Genomic DNA, 17,036 nt, shown 5'->3' with positions numbered 1-17,036 from the left:
TAGCTTCTGAATTCAGGTTGTTGTCAGTACTTGATATCCTGCTTTACATGTGAATGTATCTTTAATACAATGTAAATGAGGCCACACTCTAGGTGATATTCCCAATAAATTCCCCTTTTCCAAATGGTGGAAAAGGCAAATAAGACAGAATTACAGACAACATTCTCTTTACAATGAGCCTTGTACGAACATTTCTGAGTGATTCTTCTTTTTTTTTCAGCTGTAGGAGATTCATTGTTTCTTTTAACAACAGGCTGCAGGCCATCAATACAAACATCAGGCAAATTTTCACATTACTAAAGCAGAGTGTTGGGCTACGTCTGAGCTTTGTCATTATTGTGCAGCCCAGGATTTAATCAGTTTGGTACGCTAAGGAAGGAACTGCTTTTTCTCTACTGAAATTAACATGGTTTGTCTTGCATAATGTTTTACAGATAGGTCTGTTTATAAGTCTGTTTTCAGTGGCCTTGCATAATGTATCCTCAACAATTATTCATTCTTCTTCCTGAAGCATATTTCCTTCTTTGTGAATTTTATGGTGAAAGTAAACTGCTATGAAATTTTGAGAATTATTCCGTGTAATTGTTACATATTAACATTCTGCAGAATTTGTAATGCATGGTTTTAACAGTATTTGTCCAAGCACATATTGAGCAATGGGTGTTTGCTTGAAACAAATCCTTATTCTCAAATGTAAAATTCTCTACTGGAATCTATTGAAAATGATTGGCCCTATTACTTTATATGAACTGAAGCTCCTGGTATGTGGCTCATTAGTGATGCATAGTTTTGCCACAAAAAATATGGAAACACAGACTGCAAGCATATAATAAGCATATGTGAACATTTTTGCTGCCGTAGCTAAAGAAAAGGGAGAAAATATATATTTTAAATAAACTGACTTATTATCTTGAGGCATTACAGCACCTAATAATTAATGTTTCATAAACAAAGTCTGAATTATTTTACAGACTTGCCACAGGAATTTCAGATTCCCTTTCATGTTTAATTATACATAGAGTAATATATTATATGTTGATATCGCCCTTTGGCTAAATTAATAATTAATAAATGTACAAATCAGCAGGCTAATAAATGTTTGCTCTTCATATAAATCAGTTAGGGTTTTTCATTGCTTTGTTAGTGATATTCCACTTATGATACTGAAAGAATAATAATGTGTTGAAAACTATAATGTTGTATTAACCGAGCATAAAGACACATCTAGTTTTTCTCCTTAAGTATATTTGTACTTGGATTCATTAGGTTGGAAAAGGAAGATCAGATATTAAGTCTTTGTATAAAAGCAAGCTTGGCTTTGGAAACCAATTGTAGTCTTGTTTTGCCAAGAGACTACAGGCTATATACTCCAAAGTGTTTCAGTGTTTACTCTGAATACATTTCATGCACTGCCCTCTTAGCTAAAGGCAGTAAACATTTATTTCTGGACCAAATTCATTTTCTGACATTATTTATTTATGAGAATAATTACATTGCAGTCTCCAAAGGGTGCAAAGGGAAGTCCTGCTGGCAGATTGTGGTGGCCAAACATCAGACAATAAACACAGAGGGAGACAGATGTGTGGAGGAACAATGGACAAGGCTCTTTGAGACATGCAATGGAAATATTTGCTTCTCCTTCGTCAGACTGATCCTTTCAGGTGTTTTCCATTAAAGCTGCTTCCAAATGCAGAAACTCAGTTCAGTATAGAATGTGTTCTGGTGTTGCTCACCATGAATGTTAACCCATGGATTTTTAAGGATGACCTTGTATTTGTCATGCTTGTAAGGTGCATTAGCTATGCTGCATCTTGTGGCAAGCATAATTTTAGTGTGCACAAGAATCTATAGCTAAATTTAAAGCAAGGGTCTCAAGCACTTTAGATGGTTCCTGTCTTCATGGACAGCCCCTTATTTTCTTTAATGAAATATGTCATTTTAGTAAGAAAATGTACAAGACATTTAAAAAAGTCCTCTATGTAAGTAACTTAGAAAATAGCTATGTTAATTATTCAATTGATTAACATAAAAAAGGCACAATGGCCCTCCAGGAGTTGAGCATTAGACCTGTACTTTAGAGATTTTTGAAATGTGTGTCCTCGGTGTTTGGAGAAAGTTAATAGTAAGCTTTCTGTATGAAGTCATATTCGCTCACGCCAAAAACCTTGGCGTTTCATCAGCAACCCTAATGTTTAACCACTAATCATACCATTACTAACAGCTGTGGAAGAAGATCCCCCCCGCCCCAACCCGCACACTGGAGCTATTTAAGATCTGCCTGTGCACCACTTGGATGCTCAGTCAAAATATTAATTTGCTAGTCTCGGCATTTCCTGGTTTTCACCTTTGTCCTCTTGTGTTTGTTTGACCTTCGACTCTTGGATTCCCCTTCTCTTGGATTCCCCTTCTCTGCTTTCACTGGCCTTGGACTTGCTTGTGCTTCCTGGTTTCTGCCTATGGAACTCCTTTTGGTTCTTTCGCTTGTGTCCCCTGGTTTCGAGCTGTTGCCTGCCTTTAGATTGTGGCTCTGGACTTTTGTCTGCCTGTCACCACTTGCTCCTCCTCACCTGCTGCTGCATGCTTCTTGCCCAGCTGACTATTTACCTTTCCCTGCTTCGGGATCCCGCCCTGACCCTCTGATCCCTGCATCATATTGTAAGTACAGCAATATTACAGAGAGCTCTGGTCTTGGACCCCGTGATCAGATCATTTAGTGCTAAAAATCGGTTTAGTCTTAAATCTGCAATAGATAAAGGGCACTGAACATAAAATAGCTCCGTTTTTTTAAGATTCTATTTGTTCAGGTGTGGGCAACTGAGGATCAGATCACAGTGAAAAAGTATTCAATGATAACCAGAAACCAACCCTTTCAATTCATGCGTGTGTCAGATGTTTGCACAAGCATTTTTTTGTAATAATTGTCTTCAATGTGATAATTACATTTTATATTTAAAGAAACGAATGTATTCATTATTGGATTAGATATAATGTTTATCCGACCATTTAATGAGTAAATGTGTTGCTTCTTGTCGTGTCTTTGTGGTTCTACTGCCCTCCCCCCACGTGATCGTCAGATACCCCCTCCCCAGCAGCAGAAGCTCAGTGCAGCCCAGCTGCGGGTGCGACAGGTGGAGAGCGCCCGCCGGCTGGTGCAGGAGGAGCACGAGGCACAGTACCAGGAGGCACTGAGCAGTATCAAGGAGGCTGTGAGGGATGTTGAGGGGCCTGATGTTAAGGAGACTCTACAGGAGCAGATCCGGCAGTGGTTCATTGAGTGCCGGTAAGAACAACTCTGTCCACTGTAGAGTCAGATTAGCCGTGTTTCACCCAAGCTGGGTATGTGTGTTTCATGTAAAAGGCAATACCAAATACATCCGGTGACATCAACTATGAATTACTGTGGAAGCGCAGCTTTTGAAAGAGTTAAACTCAACTCAACAAAGTTATCTAGGCATTATACTTGGTCCTGGTACTTACCTTTGTTGTTTCAGCTCCTGTTTGTCTAACATGAGCCAATTTATAGATCTTGACTGTCATCCCAATATTTCAGGATTTTCCACTGAATTCTGTGCTTGTTTATGTAGTTATTATGTTTCTTCTTGGTCACATTTTTTGCCAACATGGTCTTGAGTTTCACTGTTATGCTGTAGTTACAGACCCAATTACACCCTTCTGCTGTAGTATTTGCCTGTAAATGTCTGGTATTAAGATGTTCATACAAAAGAATTGTTTTAAGCTTAATTCTGTCAGGACTGAGGATATGCTTGTAGGGTCCCAATTTCAGCTTTTCAAAGATCATGACTTGACAGTGTTGTTAAGTCATGATCTTGTCATGAAATTGAACCATTGACGGAAGTGAGAAACCTTGGTCTTTCATTTTGACCTTGACATTGGGAAGTTATCACAAGACGCTTCCACCTGCGTAATGGTGCTCATTAAGGAGCTTGCTCTGCTAATCTTACACAGAAATATTGATTTGTGTTTTTATTTAATCAAGATTGCACTGACATGCTAAAAGGCTTTAATATGTACAGAAACTATTTCTTCTACATCAGGTCATGACACTCATAATCTTACAATCTGCAAATTGCATTGGCTTATAGTGAAGTTTAGAGTGGACTTTAAGATTCTTCTGGTTTCACATAAGACACTGAATGTTCTAACTACACATCTCAGGGTCTTGCTTGATTATACTCTGCATCTGAAATCTGCTGATACAGGCTTTTAAGTTCTGCCAAAGACCAGGATCCACACAATAAACTAAAGCCTCCTCATGTGCTACATCATAACTGTAGAGCTCCCTTTCCAAAAACGTTAGGGATTCTGTGACTGTTTTAAAAACCCATCTACTCACTACAGCTGTTTACAGTGAACTCAGCTTTACTCCTAGTTTTACTGGGTCCATATGCTGTGCTTTTCCTTACTCTTTATATTTCTGTTATGTGAATTACACGTAAAAAAACACAGGTTCTTGAAGATAAAATGTAAGATTATATCATCTGTAGAAACGGGGTTCTGTTTTGAATATGCTTAGTTGTTATTTCTGTAAAAGCATTCAAAAAATTAATAAGCGAGAAGACTGATGTAGAAGACTGAATTTGTATTTCAAACGTTGGTATTTCTAAGCTTTGGTGAGAAGAAGAGTGAATTTGAAAAGTATGTAGTATAGAAACTGTACTTGCACTTGATATTGACTACTGTTTTTATCCTCTTTACAGTGATTACCTTTGTTTAATAGTGGAAGTTGTTTAAAGTACTTGTCAAAGTGCCTGAAGCCCACTTACAGCCTGCAAATATGCTGCTGGGGGACCTAGCTAGCTAGAGAGGCACTTACACTGGCTGTCATCAGCCTAGTGGAGAGCCCATTCCTGCTGTGGTCTGGAATACCTCTAGGTGGAGGACATAAATATAGCCCATACAACTGCAGATAGTCCATCCCTGGTGATGTGGGTATACTGATGTTTAATTGTGTGTTTCCTTCATGGGTAGTGCTTAATTCTACTTTCTTGAAGCGAAGACTTCTATTTTCCACTGATATACTAGTAATTTCATATTCAACTGTAATCTCTAGGTTTAAGTGAAACAATGAACTGTAAATATCAAGCTTCTTTGTGAAGCCTTGTGGAAGGGCAAGCAATGGCTAGGAATTTCCCAAAGGAAGTAGGAGTAACAGACATGCCTTATTAGTGAATTCCTGAACAATTTATGAGCTGTCACTGGGTGATACTGCCCATTAAAGGGAGTGACTGTGCTTATAGGTCATTTCATTTCAGTATCACTGCATAAAACGCTGACATGGGCTCAGCAAGAAAAATACACCTAACCCCAGTTCCTGACTTCCTGCAGCTTGTATGCTGACCTCAAAGAGCTGCTGACTGTAATATAGGATGGATGACATATTTGCGGTCAGGCCTGCACGAATCGACCCATTTGTGTATTTCCCAGGGCGGGTGAGAGATGAGGAGTGTACGGAACAGAATTGGAAATCTGCCTGGCTAGATCTTAGCAAAGCAGCTCCTGTATTACTCACCCTGAGGGAATAATCAGGGTTGAGAAGTGTTCTGGCTCTCGGACACCAAGGGCACTCGATTGGCAGACAAACCTCATTCATGAAGTTTAGGGGATAGAAAGAAAGAGCCTGTCTCTCATATCATTAGCAGATCTCCTAAGGGTGAAATAGAGAATCGGTGAAAGGTAACAGTCTGCTTTTTATTAGGCTTGCAGGAGATCTGCAAAAGACCTGACTCCGGTCATTACCCCCAAACCTCTCATTCTCCAGGGAAAGGTCAGATCTGATCGACCTCATCTAAATGTTTGGAATGTCTCATTTTCAAAATATCAAATTTGTGAAATACTCAGACATTTCATTGTTTAATTTCTTATGAGCTTTAAAATATCCAACAGCTCAAGCTGTCCGTGCAAGTTCTATTTCAACAACTATTTGTCTTTTTTTTTCATTAAAGTCTATAATGAAAACTACATTTTCATTATTACTGTGTGTTATTTAGCAAAAGAATCAAGGAATGTGGAATTTGAAAAAAAATAGTTTGCATTTCCAAACAGGCAATTTTAGCTAAATGGTATTTTCATTCAATATTTTTTATGTATGAAAACCATATGGAATTCATGTTTTTCCCGTCAAAGCTGTAATTGTGTTTTTTCCAGTGAATTTCAATCCCATTTCCTTCTGACTCTGGTAGAGATGCCACTGGGAAGTTTCCTGACTTCCCTGACGCTGAAGATGGAGGATCGGCTGCAATATTTGCTGAGAAAACACCAGAACAGGTAAAATTGCAACTTCATTTCACATCATCCTGAAAAAAAAAGAATTAAAAAACAAGCTCATTTTATCCATATAGTTTTAACATAACATGGTTTGCAGTAATTTATGATGATGCTTATCATGTCTCTCTTCAATAAAGTGCTTGGTTAAGCTGATCAATGCTCTAATATGGTTCTCAAGACTGTAACCAAAAGCTGACAATTTATGCAGTGTGCTCAAAATTGATTTTTTGTAGAAGGTACTAAAGAAACAGAAGATTCCACAATAGACAGTTCATGTGCACAATGATTCCTTTATAATGCATCATATTAAGACTGCAGCTTGTCCAGAATCTATCAAAAAAGGACTGATCCATAAGCACAGACCCTACTTGAAGTGCATTATATCTAATCCCAGCTAAAAAAAGGAAGCTGTTTTTTGAACTGCCAGAACACCTTTTCTGAATAACAAAAATCTACTCACCATTACAGTTGCACAATCTATTTATAGTGTTGAGAACATAGAACACATTGCATATTTTTTAGCTTTCAGGACTAAAGTCTTATTAAGTTTGTGTTCCTGAAAGCTTTCAACATACTTTACAGTAATTTATGGTGCCGTTTATCATGTCTCTTTTCAATAACAAGCTTGGTTAAGCGGATCGATGTTCTGATATGTTTCTCAAGGCTGTAACCAGCACAAGTTGTCTTCTTTCTTTGCAGAAATTGCAGAATTGTGTTACAAATCACTGCCTATTCTGTGTTGGTCGTTACAAGGTCTGTAAGGCATAAGCATGAATGAGTGATTGAGTCTCAGGCTGGCTGGCCGCTTGATTTATTGACTGATCGATTCATGAGCTGATCGACTGATCTACTGTGTGTGCGGCTGGTTATACCTTTGAAGGTGGCAGCAGAGTTGGCAGCGAAAGAGGAAGAGAAGGACAAGAAAAATAAAAGCAAAGGGAAGAAAGACAAAAAGTCTGGAAAGAAGGAGAAGGGGAAAACGAAAGACAAGAAGGGAAAGTCGAAAGGGAAGAAAGGCAAAGGAGATGCAGAGGTGAGAGTGTCACATATTCCCTTCAGAACTGACTGGAGAACAGCTTGAGTTATTTAAATTGAACATCAGGAAGGGCTATGCACTGCATATTATTTTAATCCCATCAGGTAGACTGTGGTTTTTAGGGATTCCACTGGCCAGCGGCATAGTAGGAGCAGTTTATTTTCTTTTGCAGCAGAATGTTCTTGGGTTTACACACTGCATGCCAAACAGTCCCGTGATTGATTGGGTTTTCCTTGTTGACATTCCTTCTCTTTAGTCACATCATCCACGCCATCTTATCTCTTTTTTTTCCCCAGTCACGTGCTTTTTGTATTACCGCCTCATTGGAAATCTGTTTGGCATGACTATCTTTACCCCACTGTGTAAGAAATAGAAGTCAGTCCTTATGGAATAAGATGTCTCGTTCTGCAGCACCTGTGAAACAAGAAAATAAACTATTTAACGTCTACAAATGAAACTAATCCTTAGTCATCTTTTGATGAAGATAACCCTTGCTATGATATTATGCCCTTATAATATTCTCTTATAGTCATTCTCTAGCAATGCAAAGCCGTTTTGGGAAGCAACTTGAGGCACATTTGCTTTCAGTAATATAATAAGCATCGCAAATGCTTCATAAATGTTTTTGTGTAGGTGCTGTACTACTATACATCATATGCAACACTCAGTTGCTTCACTTACTAAAGAAAATTCCTACATTTTATAGATTAGTACTTTCTTCTTTTAACATAATTGTATTTATACTGTACATGGAAACACTGCGGTGAAATAAAAAACTCACATTGTAATTTAGCTATGAGATTCCCAAAAGATAAACCAAGAAACCTGTACTTTTAAAAAGAATGAAACAAGCAAAGTCCCATTTTCATAAACAAAACAATTTACCTTTATTATCCTATATTTTAAAATTCACTAATGTGTAATTTGTATGACTGTCAACAATTAGTTATCAGCCTTCTTCCTCAAATTAAACTGAGGCTCATGTAGATGCAGAGGAACCCTTACGACACAACAAATGCATTAAAATACTTCTGGACTGATTGTAAAATTAAACGATACACTTAATTACTCATGATAGACTCGCATTGATGGTGGGGCATTTGAGTCAAGTTAGTTTTTAGTGCCACCAGTATGCTGTTCACAATGTGACCATTGTAAGAACTTCTTCATGTGCTCCATTTTGACCGAAGACATATGCTTTTGCTTTGGAAAGAAAGAAAAAACTGAGCAAATGTAGTATGAGGATGACTAGATTCTGATTACAAATGCCACCTGAGTTCAGGTCTTTGTAAAAGGACTGGCTTAACCAACATTATGGATATGCCAGGTGCTCTCTGAGTTAAAGGTCTGTCATAATAAAATTAGCTTGACAGCTATCCTAAATCATACATGTGGTGGCAGTGAATTAAGGGATCTATATTCCTCTGGTCGACATGTTATGACTGCCAGGATTTACATAAAAGGTATAAATTACACATGGGCAGCAATATTGAATGACTTCAATTAGGTGTACTAGAATGGAGCCATTGTTCGTACTGACTGTGATGCAGAGTAACTAATCACTTCCTTTTTTTAATACGCATGGTAAAAAATGTCACACAACAGTTGCTACCAGTGATCCCAGACTTTCTTGTTAGGTTTCCTTGGACTAATGTCAAAAGCTTTGTTTTTTCCTTCTAATTTCTTGAAAGTATTTTTTGCTCGTGAGCAATTTGAACCCCTTTGCATCTTGGGTCAACTGCAAGGAAAAGCCTCAGCGGATAAAAATAAAGCAAATGACCTTTAATTGCTCATGGAAAATAATAATAACAACTGGAAAATAATGCATAATAATGTGTACCAGATGAGGATGGAATGTGAAGTAGCTGTTCATGTGCAAAATAGTGGAAATCTATTTCAATTCGAAATCATGGATCGAACACTGACTTTTCTTAACTAAAAGTGGACAGTGCAAACAACAGGAAAGCACTATATATTTTTAGAAATGTTGTGTGCCATACATGTTTTTTAAGTGCATTTTTCAAGTGGCTCTGAACTCTTTAAAAGCTTTATAGAACATGACTGTTTGAAAAGATCTACCTATCAGATGCTACCGCATCAGTCTTTGAAATATATTTACAAACCTTAAGACCCTTTAAATCCCCATAGGAAGCCGTTTCAGCACCTATGTGTTTTGAATATAGGGCCCATTGTCTCAGAGAATTAAAGATCCTTGGCTTTACTGGAAAAGGAATTTGTCCACAGAAAAAGACCTTAAACTGAACTTTGCGGCCTCGTTGAGGTGACATTCGTAAACCTCCCTTCTGCAGTGGTTGTCACGGTTTCCTGCTGGGAAGCCTGAGCTCCAGCTGCAGATGGTGTCAGTGATGCACCAGGGGATCTGACAGGAGAGGGGAATCCTGGAGCAGACAGGAAGGGAGGGGATGAGACATGGCATCAGTGACGGCATGAGGAGTCGGCCCTCGTGCTTTCTGGGAAAACATGAAATCCAAATATAACTTATTGGAAAACAGCGTAGGAAAAGAATACATGCAAAGTAACGTCAAAGCATTTTTTTGTCATTACGCAGTCTGGGCACTTTTCAACATAGAAATCCATGTATTGAAAATGCTATCACATCTGTATCTGTCACAAGCACAGTATGAAGGGTGTGCTTCAAAGATATGTGATGTTGAATTGATGTTTTAATTTTCATGTTCCGTATTAGTGATAGAAAACACCTGAATATGAACACTTTTTCTGTGTCTGCTTTTGTTTAAGAAAAGTAAACACTGATGTGATTGATATGTTATTCCATTTGGGACTGACATTTTTATAGTGCTGACCAGACAAAGAGATAAAACTTTTATTCATCCTGTACAGGGAGCTGCAAATCCCTGAGCTCCCAAATATGTGTTTCAAGACTATATAAGTCTTTTAAACTGCCTGGTAAGTCTGCTAAAGACATTAATTTGGTTTACCTGGAGAATAGTAGTTTATCAAGTAAGTGTATTGAAACAATAAAAAATACATTCTTAAGTAGGCGAGAGAAATGAAAAGCTATGTAAGGACAACATTAGAACTGAGAATAATAGCAATCACACTCATTGCTCTGTCTGTCTCTACTGTTGATTTCACCACCATACTACAGTAAATTACAAGTCCTACATGTATTCCCTAAGCTAGTCTTTCATTTCAATAATTTAATTTAATCTAAATTGATTTTACTTCATTTTAATTGATTGCAGTTCTTCCTTTATATAATAGCTGCACGGAAATAAATATTGTGCTGAAATCCTGCCTCCTAGTCTTAGGAGCTCAGTCTTGATCACCGTTTTTCTTCAGGACTGTAATCTCAATAAACTAGAATAAGATAATAAGTGAACCAGGGAGTGCTTCATTGATCACTGTCTATGAAGTGTCTGGGGGCCCATGATTTTGTCTTCAACCTTTTCTCTTCTTGGGTTATTACTTTTGAATTTACAGGAGGAAGAGGAAGGTTGGAAAATGGCCCCTAGCAACTTCCTCCCCACAATGACAGAAGGAAGCAAAACATACAGAGGTCAGTATTTCAGTATCTGGAGATACCAGCTATGGTGTTCATAGTATTCCCCATTGCGGGTGATAAATTCAATCTCAATGTGCCGCAGGCGATTGAGCCTGCTAGTTTACTGTTCACTGTGGCCAAAGTAAATAGGAAGGATGAAGACAGCTTGCACCTGTGTTGTGCACCAGCCCTTCTGTATGATTTACAGGAGGGGTGAGCACTGGGCTGTGCAGGCTTAGAGGGGCTTGGAGAAAGTGCATAGCCTAAAAATACAGGGAGACCCGTCCGTGGCCTGTGAGCTCCCTGCAATGAGATTATAGCCTGAACCACTTGGTCTGATCTCATGGATCTTCCATATCTGTGGCCTAAAGTGCCGGGCATCACCATAAAGATATATTTGACCATTTACTCTCCCTTTTCTCTCCACTGGGGTGATATCCAAATTATATTTTTGGAATTAGTTTCATAGAACCGTTAGATTAAATGTGTCCAAGAAAAATATTTTGAAATTGTTTTTTACCTAGTGCTGGCACTGAAAAATACTAACTGGTCCATGAACTGGGGAACATGGGATGATACAGAAGAGGCCTGGAGAGCAGTCTGGGAAATCCCCCACAGTTTCATTGCCTAGGAGCCTGACCTCATAAAGCAGTGTGCCAGCATACTCGGGGGATTAGGAGAGGCTGCTTGACGGGATTTGCGTATGTAACTCAGGATGTCGGGCTGCCCTTTGTAACTCTAACTTTGATTTTTACAGACCTTTCATCTGTGCAGAAGTATATTTATTTGGATGTATTTTTTTGAATCAGTACATCGCAAATCAGCTTAATCAGTTTAATCAAAAGCACCACAGCCCAGACCCCGCATTGTGCTGATGTTTCCTTTCATTGATGCCACACAGAATAGCCTGACTCTCAGGGTGACAAATGGGAGAGAAAGCAATGGGGACAAGAGGGCCGCGGGGCCGCTAAGCCGCTTACAGTCCATTGCGCTCTGCACCACGCTGCCCCCTTGTGTTAGCTATCTGAACACGCAGTGAGCCATACTGGACTACCACAGGGCCTCCTTGGGTCTGATTGGCAAATTTGTTCTTTTTCCACTTTAAGACTCTCATGTTTACCACATCAAACCTTTAATGACTTACATTGGCTTAACAGCCTTAGGGAAAACTTTCTTCATTGTACCATCTTTGATTATACTAGCACAGAATTATGGATCGACTTTCAGTAATTGCTTTGAATAATAGTCGCTTAAGATGTTCTAAGGAGAGTAAACAAACAAGAGCTGAGGTTTTCCTTTGTCTATGACTATGTTTATGACTGTGACTGTGGCTGTTGCTGACCAGCTTGTCAGTTTGTGAAACTGTATCATTTTATATGTGTAGCACGTTCTATATTAAGGAAATAATACAGATTAAATGACTATATCACAATGTTAGAAACAGAATCATTTAAACATACCTTTAATACTGCTGAGCATATATTAAATGTAGGCAAACAAACATCAGAAACATCTGTTTTGCCTTTATTCACATTCATTAGTGTACTACAACTGTGCCTAAGGTTATTATGACAAAAACTGTTTAGAGTAAGGCTTTCCAAGAAAGCAAAAGTCTCTATGAACAGCTCTAAATGTGTTTCTCATAATGACCTTAACTCTAAATCATTAGGGTGAAACATGTTGGCCATCACTCTTGAATTTGCATATTAACCTTAATTCAGAGTTGCTGTTTAGCTTTCTTTGATGTTTCTTAGCGAAAAGGAATTTCTCATGTATACTTGTATGCATGACATGCGTGTATGTACTATACACACAGTTCAGACTATAATCTTGAGCAGCCTTATAACTTTCTATTTCAGGAGGTGACCTGATAATCTTGACAAAACCTGGATTATTTATTTCTCTTTCTTCCGCTCATTAGAATAATTTAGTCATGACAGCTCATTGGAGGCCAGCACCTCAAGGGAGGTGCTGGAAAGAGCCAAACCTCTGCATTAAATCAAGATAATGACAAGAAGGAGAAATAAATAAACCCTTTTTCACAAAAAAGCGAGAGCCCTCTTTCCTCTCCTGGACTGACCTTTGTTCACTGTGGAGGAAGCTCATGACTTTCATCTGTTTTACTGCAAGTTCTGTTGCCAATGCGGGGCATTGGAGGTAGGAAACTAGCTCCTCAGAAAAACAGAAATTAATGCCTTCTCTGTCATGAGTTGTCCTTTCTAGTTCCTTCTGTGCCTTGACAGACATACTAAAGAACTTCCCCTTTCTAACTTAAAGAGTCACTGAAAAGGCTGTCGCTTTTTATCACATTGATGTATGGTAGAGTAAAAAAATGACCAGGGTCAAGGTGCAACTGTAACATCTTATAAGTGGTTATTCTTGGTTATTATCTATATCATGAGAAAAAACTTCATTTCATATTTCCATTCTCTATCACACTATACATCATGAGGAAATACATTTTTTTATGAAGATATTGTATCTTACTCAGTTGTAAAGTGAAAAAATATAAGGATTGCATTGATCACCTAGTAATAGTAATTTATCACTGAGTAATCTGTACTCCAGGGCACAACGATATTTTCTGATTAATTTATTCCATTTAGCCTGATGTTGCCAACATCCTAACTAGTCTTTTGTAGGTGCTTTGGATCCCTTTTAATTGTATTCTGGTGTGAATTCAAGGAACTTGGCAGTGTGGATGAACTAGATTGTGTACACTCTGGTCAAACTAGAGATCTTTAGCCAGTGTTCAGTTTGTCTGCCATGCTAATGAATCACTGACATTTTTAAAAATTGTATGTTTAGTACTTCACCTTTTTGGAGAGTGACTTCCATGCTTGAGCAGCATTTCTTTGGCATCAGGTTGAAATTCTGCCACCTGTTGCTTCATTAATACTGCAGCAATTCTTTTTTTCATGGTAATAAGGGCAAATGAACACATTTGCTCTCATAGAGGAAATGCCACAGAGTCCAGGCCTGCGATTTCAGGAAGGACGGTCCCAGAAATGTGGTGCCTGCTCCTGTGAAGTCCCAGCTAAAGCACGTTAAAACCACACCATTAACCTCAACCAAACATGAAAGGAAATTGACACACATCAACAATCTCAATGTTTTGAGATGTTTTTAGCATTGCCTCTCAAGTTTACTGCTGAGATGTATGTGGGATCTTGAAGGACAAAAGGATAACATGCTACTGGGTGTGATTTTTAACTTAGTATGTGATTAGTTTCTTGTCAGATACATTGTAAACATGTGTAAACTGACTTCTCACCAGTTCATGCTTAGTTGTTTGAATATTTTGCAAACTGATTGACTGGTTCCCAGATTTTAAAAGTCTGCTGTCCCTGTTCTGTCCTAATTTTCATGGGAATGTGCAAAAGCAGGCTCTTCTGGGACTTTGTTTCAAACTTTTGGGATTAGTAATTAGGGTGACGTGCTATTTAAACAAGGGTTTTGCATGTAAAACTTCTTTCCCTCTTTGTTTCAAATTAACAGTGTTTTCCTTTCCTCTTAGCTCTGTATAAGAATTGTTTTATCAGGTGTCCTTAATAGGTGTATAATTACATAATGAGTTTATTAAGTATAATGATGTGTAAACCAAGCTGCAGTCTTCTTTTATTTATCCAAGCCCAATGAAAGACTGGTACAGTTCCAAAGCTTTGTTTGCTCTGTTTAAATTAAAAAAATAAAGCATTTTCCAAATTAACACTGACATTTAAGTAAATCATATTTTTTAAAAGCGAAACTAACCCTTTTTTAATTGCAGGGATTGTGCATCCCTTTTTATGGCAATTTCAAAACACCAACATTTTTTGTTATATCCAGCTGTGGAAAAAGTCCACCTTTTTGCAAAAGAGTGGTAGCCTTGCAAAAAAAGTTTTTTCCTGTGTGGCAACGTCACGGTCCATTTGCCTGAGCTGATCTTGTGTTTAATTTAAGTTTCCTGGCCAAGGTCTTTGCAATAGGAAATGTTACTTAATAGGAATCATTCTTCCTGTCAGTGTTTTGATGGTGAAAACAAGTTGTTCTGCCAGAGAGAAGAAATATGTGCACTTGCATACCAGTCTGTACTGAAATACATTCATACAATTAGGTGTCTTGGTATTCTTTAACCTGCATATACTATGCTTCTATGACATTCTTGTCTACAAATCAGGAAGATGAAGGACTACAGCTTAAGACTGATTTCTGAATAGCATAAATGTATTTGTCAATTTAAGGAATTAGTTATATTGCTTTTTTTCTGAAGGTTTCTGTGGGACCTGGCTGGTGTGTAAAAGGCTATCAAGGGTTGCATTATGTAAAAAAAGAGAAATCCCTGTCACTCTGTCTATGCTCCTGAAACAAGAATGTTTATTATATTTCTTCTTCATTGAGCTACTGTGTATGTCTGTATATGACATGGTAGCTTGGTGCCTAGTAGTTATCTCTATGTAGGTGGAGATAAAGATGAAAAATACAAAGCATTAAATATTCTGTGCCCTCTTGTACTTATTCCTTCTTTATTTTCCTGAAAAATGGGCCAAGGCCCTGGTTACCAAGGACGACCAGGAAAAAATCCCATTGATTTTCCTGAGAACAGTGGATAAAGAGACCTGGTGAATAAGTGCCCAGTCAAATGTACTGCAAAAGTGGGGACAGCAGTGCAGACTATTCAATATTCATGACCTTTCAGACATGCAAACATGGCTGAAAAATAGAGCATTTAAAACTATAGCAGGTAAATTGTATATTTGTAAAAAGATTCCAGTATCTTTCATGAGTGAGACATTGTTTAAGAACAATGTTCTAGAGATGGTAATAACAGAGTCAGCTCAGGTACTGACCCTTAGTTTTGTTGCACCCAAAATAGTCTAATCCTTGTACCTCCAAGCATCTTTATGAGCTAAAATGGTTCTGTCTTTAACAAAATATCCCAAATCCCCCAACTTTGCAGTGAAAAGCAATTAGGCATCAGAATGCCCTGAGGATGTTTTTCAAAAGTGACTTTTAGAAGTGGGTCCTGGTGAAGGCAGCTTGAATCTTGATCTCATAAACTGATCAGATTTCAAAGTGAGGTTTTAGTACGTTTATATGTTAACGTGACTGCCCTTTGATCATGTAGTAGTTCCCTTGAACCTTATTTTTGAGGAATGCTTCCGCCTCAGACATTTCATGGTATACTCTACCCTGCTGTAGAACATGTCTATAAACTTACTGTTGTGATGCAGCGATCTGATGGAGGAAGCCACATGTTACTGACAGGATGGAGAGCTGTAGCCCAGTGAAGACTCAGAGAGGGTCCCAGGCAGGCAGAGATAGCCATAGCAGGTTTGCGCACAGAGACTGGTGGAGATTTGGCGAGGCTGACCGAGGCTGATCATGATTGTGGAAGCAAGACGAAGATAGGTATAAGACAGGACTCGGAGACAAGTACAGCTTGTAGAGCAGATGCAGACAGGGTGACTGGGCCCCCGAGCAGGACTACAGGCAGGGAACCATGCCACTTGTCCATTGCTTTAGACTGCAGCTGGCTGCACAGAGGCAGAATGGGAAGGGTTTCAGGCAGGATTCAGGCAAAGTATCCTAAATCCTGCCTGAAACCTTTCTGAGGGTATTGCTGAGGGTGCTACCATTGTTGGAAGGTAGCTCAATGACAGAGTGCCGGACCAGTGGCAGAGCAGGGTTTAAATATCCTGTCCAATAGCACCCATTAATTTGACAGAGGAGGTGGGGACAGTTGGCCCGAGTGAGTCCAAACAATTCACTGGTTGAATTGAGCTCCTCGTGAAAATTAGCCCAGTTTCCAAGGCGATCATGAGCTGCGAGCTCTGGCTAGTCTGGGCGTAACACTTACAGCTGCAGTTGTTGCTATATGAGTTGAGTATAAAAGCATACTGCGATCTTATGGGGCTTAAGAATCGAGCAGAATGCCGTGTCACATGGTGTGGTGTGTGGCAAGAAGCTTGAGAACAGAGATCTACAGGTTTCACAGCAGAGTGGATTCAAATGTCTTGGCAAGTGCAATTCCCACCTGCCTTCTCTGATGTGAATTACTACCCTTCCCCCTGGCTCTGTGCCTTTGTGCAGCGGAAGGCTGTCTTCCTCCCATGTGTGAGAGAAAGCCAAGGGACAAAGGGCCGCAGGTTATTTAGCTGAATAATTCCGACTTCATTTCCCTCTTTCTGACTAATTACTCAGAACAGC

At 38.8% G+C, this 17,036-nt stretch overlaps 1 protein-coding gene across 4 annotated transcripts in view; it reads left to right on the top strand.

The window, feature by feature from the left end:
- iqca1 (IQ motif containing with AAA domain 1) overlaps positions 1-17,036 on the top strand; it is a 60,288-nt gene that overhangs the window by 17,472 nt on the left and 25,780 nt on the right. For all 4 annotated transcript variants that reach the window (XM_015358533.2, XM_015358535.2, XM_015358536.2 and 1 more), the window contains exons 7-10: positions 3,075-3,280; positions 6,201-6,285; positions 7,166-7,318; positions 10,787-10,862. In XM_015358533.2, coding sequence (XP_015214019.2) covers positions 3,075-3,280; positions 6,201-6,285; positions 7,166-7,318; positions 10,787-10,862 — 520 coding nt within the window. The remainder of the gene's footprint in view (positions 1-3,074; positions 3,281-6,200; positions 6,286-7,165; positions 7,319-10,786; positions 10,863-17,036) is intronic.

The sequence above is a fragment of the Lepisosteus oculatus genome, chromosome 12 (genome assembly GCF_040954835.1).
Source record: "Lepisosteus oculatus isolate fLepOcu1 chromosome 12, fLepOcu1.hap2, whole genome shotgun sequence".
In the NCBI taxonomy this organism is placed as follows: Eukaryota; Metazoa; Chordata; class Actinopteri; order Semionotiformes; family Lepisosteidae; genus Lepisosteus; species Lepisosteus oculatus.
The sequence above is the reverse complement of the archived record's forward strand: the minus strand, read 5'-3'. Positions and strand labels throughout refer to the sequence as shown.